The 8,132-nt window shown below is 53.4% G+C and overlaps 2 protein-coding genes across 2 annotated transcripts; both read left to right on the top strand.

Annotated features, from left to right (window-relative positions):
- Nucleotides 1-486: 486 nt before the first annotated feature.
- Nucleotides 487-1,455, top strand: LOC104392487 (olfactory receptor 51G2-like). The gene has a single exon (XM_010001889.1). It carries the CDS (start codon nucleotides 487-489, stop codon nucleotides 1,453-1,455), a length of 969 nt encoding a protein of 322 aa, XP_010000191.1.
- A 3,671-nt stretch (nucleotides 1,456-5,126) lies between these two features.
- Nucleotides 5,127-6,080, top strand: LOC104392484 (olfactory receptor 51E2-like). The gene has a single exon (XM_010001887.1). It carries the CDS (start codon nucleotides 5,127-5,129, stop codon nucleotides 6,078-6,080), a length of 954 nt encoding a protein of 317 aa, XP_010000189.1.
- The last annotated feature ends 2,052 nt before the right edge of the window (nucleotides 6,081-8,132 follow it).

Below are 8,132 nucleotides of genomic sequence, written 5' to 3'. Positions count from 1 at the left end.
GGCTGCCCCATCCCTGGGGGTGTTGAAGGGCAGGTTGGATGGGGCTTGGAGCAGCCTGGGCTGCTGGGAGGTGTCCCTGCCCGTGCAGGGGGGTTGGAAACTGATGATCTTTAAGGTCCCTTCCAACTCAAGCCATTCTGTGATTCTATTACTCCAATTTGGATGCAACTGCAGAACAGTAACTCTCACCAGGAAGGTTTTCACTTCCATGTTAAGAAAAAATAAGTTTTTCTTCTTTTTTTTTAAGTAAAAATGTCCATCCTTTCCTTCATTTTATAATTTAATGGATAAACAAGAGCATTGTCATATATGACACTGGTATTTACAAATGTCCCAAAGACCATGGGGGCATCTGCAAAGGTTGGTGGGGAGGCTGAGGGATGTGGCTCTTGTCTTTACCCACCTCTGTGTTCAGTGGAGAGTCCAACTACATGGAGTTTCTGTTGTTGGTTTGTTTTAGGTGTAGGTTCTGTGAGCTGAGCTGGGATGGAGCATGACTCACATTCCACGTGGGAATTCAATGGCTCCTTCTATCAGCCTTCAGCTTTCCTCATGATGGGCATCCCTGGCCTGGAAGCCCTTCACCACTGGATTTCCATCCCTTTCTGTGCTCTGTATCTTGTTGCTCTCTTGGGGAACTGCATGATCCTCTTCATCATCAAGAAGACCCAAAGTCTTCATGAGCCCATGTACTACTTCCTCTCCATGCTGGCACTCACTGACCTGGGCTTGGTTCTGTGCACTCTGCCCACCACCCTGGGCCTTTTTTGGTTTGATATGAGAAGGATTGGGTTTGATGCTTGTCTCACTCAGATGTACTTCATCCATATCCTGTCCTTCATCGAGTCCTCTGTGCTCCTGGCAATGGCCTTTGACCGGTTCATTGCCATCTCCCACCCGTTGAGACACCCGGCCATCCTGACCAAGACCACTGTGGTAAAGATAGGGCTGGTCATTCTGCTGAGAGGGGTGGTGTCCCTCCTCCCCATACCCTTCTTGCTCAAGAGACTCAGCTACTGTGGCAAGACCGAGCTTTCTCACTCTTTTTGCTTCCACCCTGATATCATGAACCTGGCATGTGCAGATATCAAGGTCAATGTCTTCTATGGGATGATTATTCTCTTATCAACGGTGGGGATGGACTTCATCTTCATCGTGCTGTCCTACATCCTGATCATTAAAACTGTTGTTGGCCTGGCAACCAGGGAGGAGTGTCTCAAGGCTTTGAATACCTGTGTTTCTCACATTTGTGCTGTCCTAGTGTTCTTCATCCCCATGATCAGCCTGTCCATGATCCATCGCTTTGGAAAGGATTTTCCTCCTCTGGTCAACACTTTGGTTGCCTACACCTACCTTATCATTCCCCCTGCTCTCAACCCCATTATCTACAGCATAAAGTCCAGTCACATCCGTGAGGCTTTGCTCAGGGCACTGTGCAGGAAGAGTGGAATCTGACTGGTAGCTTCCTCCACTGGTTCTGCTAGAAAGTGCTAGTGGACTGGGATCTCGGTCACTGGTGGACTGGGTTCTTGCCCAGAGCTGGTGGTCTGATTTCTTGGTGCTCCATCCACGTGGGTCACTGCCAGATGAAAGAACTGCAGAACTGCTCAGATGTTGTTCCTCAACCCAGAGCTGACTTCCCATGTCTCGCCCTCGCATGATGCTTTTGTGCCTTCCAGCAGCTTGTGGCCACCCCAAGCCCTTCTGCCAGTGATGGATACAGATGGAGGCCCCAGTCAGAGGAAGACAATTGCAGGAAAATGGGGTGTGTGGCTTCCTCTTCCCAAGTCACACGATGGGGTGGGTCAAGGGACCTCTGCAGGGTGTGTTGTGTGAACCCCAACAGGCAGACAACAGCATGGGGACCCACCCTCTTGGGGGGGTCATTGTTCTGTTCCCACATGTTACAGCACCCAGGCAGCAAGGTCAGGAGGACAGGGCTTGGGCCAAGTGTTGGGAGCATCTCCAAATATCCCAGTCATTAGTTGTTCAACTGCCCCCATCCCAGCAGGTAGAGCTCAGCTCCAGAGCCTGAGCACAGAGGTCTCCTCCAGGTCAGGTCCTGTTAAGTGGGCAGCAGCACCTCCTAAAAAATGGTCCAACCTTCATCTCATGCACATGGGCAGTGATGGACCCTGTGCTGCTCCTGCATCTCCTTGTGGTGTGCCTGAGCCATCTTGCCAAGCAGGATGTTCCAGCCTTTGTTCTGCATCACGTGTGTGCAACAGCTTCAATAAAAGACACTATTCACTGTAAAAGGTCAAGTCTTGCTGAAGCCTTTTATGATTTGGGTTGGGTTTGTTGTTTTTTTCCCCCTGTTTATCTGATGCAGAGAAACTGGGTTGCAGCTGCTTAAAATCTTCAGGATTTGCTGCAGATGAGCATAGGATGGCAGGAACTGGGCATTTCTCAGGGTGGTGCTCAGGGCTCTGGTGTGATGAGCTCTCTTGCTGGAAAAGGGGGTTCCAGAAATCCAACAGGGATGGCTGAACTTCCTGACATAATGGAGCAAGTCCTGCAGTCTTCCAGCTGGGGTCTACCAGGTACTGACTGTCTCAGAGGGGTGGCAGGAGGAGGTCTCCAGGGGCTGTCTCCACAGATAGGAGGTGACAGCTTATAACAGAGAATCCACTCTCCGGAGTCTCCACTCTCCACTCTCTGGAGTCACAGAGTGCTGGGATGGAAAGGGAGCTCTGGAGATCCCCCATCCAACCCCCTACCAGAGCAGGATCCCTCCAGCAGGTCCCACAGGAACCTCCAGAGGGGCTGGGATGTCTCCAGAGAAGGAGCCTCCACAGCCTCCCTGGGCAGCCTGGCCCAGGGCTCAGGCAACAAGTTCCTCCTCATGTTCAGCCTGACCCTCCTGTGCTCCAGCTGGTGCCCATGGCCCCTTGGCCTGTCCCTGGGCACTGCTGGGAAGAGACTGGTCCCCCCCTGCTGACCCCCCTGGAGATCCTGCTCAGCCTTGAGGAGACCCCCCCTCAGTCTCCTCCTCTCCAGTTGAACAGACCTGCTGTAGGATGCAGAAGGTTTCATGATCCTCCTGGCTTTGCTTCCACCCCAAACCTTTCATGCCCCCGAATTGTGGAGCTGTGTTTTTGTTGGTCTTAAGCTGTAGTTTGGCCAGTTTGGACAATGGTGGACAACAGAAAGAAAAGGGCAGTGTCCATCAGGGCTGTTGAAGCTGCAGTGGGTACTGGAACAGGATGATTAGAGGGCTGGAGGACCTGCCAGATGAGGAGAGGCTGAGAAAACTGGGTTTGTTCAGCCTGGAGAAGAGACTTTGGGGAGACCTTATTCCCATGTTCCAGTCCTTACAGGGTGGCTGCAGAGAAGATGGAGACTCCCTGTTTACAAGGGATCACATGGAGAAGACAAGGGCTGATGGGCACAAGTTGCTCCTGAGGAGATTCCCATTGGACACAAGAGGTGAATGTTTCCCCATCAGGACAGTCCAACACTGGAACAGTCTCCCAAGGGAAGTGGTGGATTCCCCCACATGGGGCAGTTTGAAGTCTCAGCCACCTCAGACCAACTGGAGCAGTGCCCAGAAAGGTTGGACCAGGTGGCCCCTGAGGTCCCTTCCAACCCAGCATTCCATGATTCCAAGGTTCTATGATTGCACACCAGAGCTGGCCCATTTCTGGCTGCTGCTCCCTCCACACTAACCAGGGTTGGTGTCTTTGCCTGGTCTGATCCACATGTCTCTGTGCCTGGAGCAGAGAGAAAGGGGCAGTGAGGGAACTCAGAACCACAAGGTGGTTTTGGGCTGGAAGGGACCTCACAGATCACCCAGCTCCAGTTCCCTGCATGAGCAGGGACACACACAGCTCTGAAATCACAGGGGAAGTTTCCCAAGGGGAGCATTCCCAGGCCACTGCTTGTTCTGTGTCCTGCTAATGAGGATTTTGATGAGGATCCCCAGGGGAGCTGGCAGAGGCTGAAATGCTGCTGAGCACCCAGCCCAGCCCAGCCCAGGAATTTCTGCCTGAGCTCAGCAGCTCCTGGGGTGCAGGTCCCAGCTACATGGAGACAGCAGAGATGGGAGCTCCTGGCTCCAAATGCCTGAGGTCCAGCCGGGCCCTGGGAGCCATTCATGATCAGAGGGAAGATTAGGATCAGGGAAGACAGAGAGCAGGCAGCAGAAGAGCCTGGAGCAGGGCTGTGCTGGAGCTGCTCCCCGGGCAGGAGCTTTGCACAGCGCCCGGGAGAATCCCAGGAGTGCTCCTGGATGTCCATGCGTCCTGGCTGCAGCCACCCTCCCAAACTGCAGGAGCCCGTGTCCCAGCAGGGTGAGGGCACATCCAGGGGCAGGGGAGTCGTCAGCACATTGCTTGGCACTGCTGGAGAGCTGGTGCCCTCAGCCCAGCTCCAGCTGCCTCCACATCTGCTTCCCAGCCGGAGGGTGCGGAGCTCTCAGGACCTGGGAACACCTACCAGGTAGGAGCTGAGGAGTGTGAGCTCAGCCCCGTGTGGCTCCTGGGGAAGGGGAAACCTCAGTGCAGCTTAACTCTGTGTGAGAGAAAGGGGAGAGAGATGAAGCAGGGGGGGCTGTGAATTCCTGCTCTGCGGGGCCCTGAGCTCTGGGCTTGGTGCCGTGGGATCCTGAGAGCACTTCCCATGGATCTGTTCCCTGAGAGGCACAGGAAGAGCAGGGTGAGACGGGTCAGAGGCAGCTCCTGGGGAGGAGGAGAGAGGCTGGGAAGGAGAGGGGAAGGGGGGAATTATGATATGATATGATATGATATGATATGATATGATATGATATGATATGATATGATTGATATGATATGATTGATATTATATTATATAATTTATATGATATGATGCTATGCTATGCTATGCTATAATTGGTATGATATGATATGATATGATATGATATGATATGATATGATATGATATGATATGATATGATATGATATGATATGATATGATATGATATGATATGATATGATATGATATGATATGATATGATATGATATGATATGATATGATATGATATGATATGATATGATATGATTGATATGATATGACTGATATGACATGACAGAGCAAGGTGCTGTGTCTCTGTGTTGCAGCAGGAGATGCCCCGTGGTCTGGCATGACTGCTCTTCCCTCCAGGTGCCATGGCCTCCCCCAACAGCTCTGACCTCAGCCCACACTTCCTCCTGGCCAGCCTCCCGGGGCTGGAGAGCACCCGTTTCTGGATGGCCACCCTGCTGTGCTTCATCTACCTCCTGGCGGTCACCGGCAACTGCGCCGTGCTGTGCATCGTGCGGCTGGAGCCCGGCCTGCACGCCCCCATGTACCTGTTCCTCTGCATGCTGGCTGCCATCGACCTGGCCCTGTCCACCTGCACCGTGCCACGGGTGCTCTCCTGCTACTGGTTCAACAGCCGGGAGATCAGCTTCAGCGCCTGCCTGGCCCAGATGTTCTTCATCCACACCCTCTCGGCCATCGAGTCCACTGTCCTGCTGGCCATGGCCGTGGACAGGTACGTGGCCATCTGCCACCCCCTGAGACACCCTGCCATCCTCACCAACGCTGCCACCGCCAGGATCGGGCTGCTGGCCACGGCCAGGGGGGTTCTCTTCTTCCTGCCTCTGCCCCTGCTCCTCCAGCCCCTTCCCTTCTGCAGCTCCCGGGTGCTGTCACACTCCTTCTGCCTGCACCAGGACGTGATGAACCTGGCCTGTGCCAGCACCACCCCCAGCGTGGTGTATGGCCTGACTGCCATCCTGCTGGTCATGGGGCTGGACGCCCTCCTCATCTGCCTCTCCTACCTGCTCATCCTCAAGGCTGTGCTGGGGCTGCCATCGTGGAAGGAGAGGCTCAAGGTGTTCAGCACCTGTGTTGCCCACATCTGCGTGGTCCTGGCCTTCTACGTGCCCCTGATCGGGCTGTCTGTGGTGCACAGGTTTGGGAAGGACCTGGCTCCAGTGGTCCATATCACCATGGGGCACGTCTACATCCTGGTGCCTGCTGTGCTCAACCCCATCATCTACGGGGTGAGGACCAAACAGATACAGAGGAGGATCCTGAGTTTAATTCATATCAACAGCAACAGGACTGCCCAGTGACCTGCCCTGGTGTCCTCCCACCAGCTCACCTTGTTTCACACTGAGAGGCTCTGGTGCAGGACCCTCCTCTGTTTTATGGCACTGGCACCTGGCAGGAGCTCCCAAGTGCTGCCACGGGGCACAAGAGCACTTGTGAGCTCCTCCCAGGAGTGTTTACCCTCCCAAACTCAGAGAGAATCTACTACAATGATCCAAAACCAACCCCGATCCTGCTGGTAGAGCCAAGGGAAGGAGAAGTGGCTCAGGCACCTCCCAGAGATGTCTGGCCATCACAGACACTGTCCCCATCCCACCCATCACTGCGGCAGAGCTCAGTGAAAGCTGCAGTGGCCTCTGCATGATGGAGCTGGTTCAGCTCCACTGGGGCACTTTCACTTGCTAACAACCTTTGAGCAAAACTTCTGCCACAAACTCGGGCTGTAGCAAAGTTCTAGGCACAATAACCCCAGGAAGTGGCTTCAGGGAGGCAGGAATGCACCTCAGAAGAAGCCCCCCCAGCTCCCTGGTCTTGCTCTGACCTGTTGGGTGTCTCAGCCTCCTTGTAGCTCTGGGAAAAATTCAGACCCAGGGTTGTTGGCAGTGGCTGTGAAAATAATTTAAGTTAATAATCATAATGATATTAAAATATGATGACATCTCAAGAGAAAAAATAAACAGCATAAAAAAATCAACATCAGTGATACATCCACGCTGAAGGAAGTCATATTTCCAAGTCAAAGTTGTTTCATATCTTTGACTTCAGACACGCCTGGAATTCCTAAGTTCAAAATCTTCAGCTTTTAAAAAAATGCTAAACACTCCTTGGGTGCTCCCCACGAAACAGAGCCCCTGGAGGCCTTCAGAGTCTTTGTTCCTCTACCAGTGGGACATTTCTGCAAGCTCCTTCCATGCAGTGAAAGCCAACCAGCCCCAGGGTCAGAGAAGAAGGTCTGAAGTCAAACTGTGTTTGCACAGCAGCACAGGACCTCAGAACGGAGGAGGTCGGAGGCACCTCTGGGGGTCCCCTTGTCCAACCCCCCAGCTCCAGTAGGACCAGCTGGACCCAGTTGCCCAGGACTGTGTCCAGCTTTTCGATATCTGTAAGGATGGAGACACCACTTCATCTTTTGGATAAAAAGGTTCAAAATCCTGAGAAACAGGATTTCACAAGGAAACAGAGAGATGTGAAGTGTCTGCTTCTATTTTCCCCTCCTGATGTTCTCCGTCCTCAAAAACAAATCTGTTTCTTTAGGAAGAAGCAACCTCTCCTTTTTCCTCTTGGTTTAAACTCTTCCCTTGCTGCTGGTTATCACGAGCTGTGGTCCTCACCCTGGAGGTGACCAGGTTGCCATGCACGGGGGCATGTTTGCTGGTCCCACTGCAGCAGCCCTTGGGATTCCTCCCGAGAGAGGCCCCGGGGTGTCTGAGCCCTGGTTGGAACACTGGGTGTCTGCTCTAGGAGAGGAGCACAAAGCGCTGCACAGCAGGACCTTGCACAGGTGACCAGAGCAGCACCAGGTGCTACTGAGAAAGTCGACCCAGAGCCCAAAATACCGAGTATTGGGAGGAACTTCTAGAGAAGGAGCATTGCCAGCTGGTACCGGGGGCTCCCGGCTGGCAGGGGCTGCTCCTGCTGCCCCTCCTGACTGGAGGGGTTTGTGAACAGGACTGAGGGTCCCACATGGCGCTGCCTCTCGCGGAGGAGCGGGCACCGCGGGGCCGGGTTTCAGGGTGGGGGTTAGAAAGCACCCCCACCATGCTCAGAAACTGCCTCTAAATCCCAAGGTTTGCTCCACAACTAATTGGTTTATTAAGGGTGAACACGAACTGAGGGATGATCTTTAGGGAAAATGCAAACGTGAATGGCTACCAGGGATATAAATATGTATATAGTGAGAAGGTGCCTTTTAGGGAGGGAATGCAAAAGGTCCTGTGCTTTGGTGCTTTTAAGGCGTTCGCTTCAGGAGAGGGTTGAGGACCAAAGGGAGGAGGGAGGCAGCCCAAGGTCAGTGCGTGTGAGTGTGAGGAGTGTGTGTGTGTGTGTATGTGTGTGTGTGTGTGTGTGGTGGTGTC

Source organism: Chaetura pelagica, unplaced genomic scaffold (assembly GCF_000747805.2).
Source record: "Chaetura pelagica isolate M959 unplaced genomic scaffold, ChaPel_1.0 scaffold1107, whole genome shotgun sequence".
Lineage (NCBI taxonomy): Eukaryota > Metazoa > Chordata > Aves > Apodiformes > Apodidae > Chaetura > Chaetura pelagica.
Note: the sequence above shows the minus strand (reverse complement) of the source record. Positions and strands in the feature narration are given on the sequence as shown.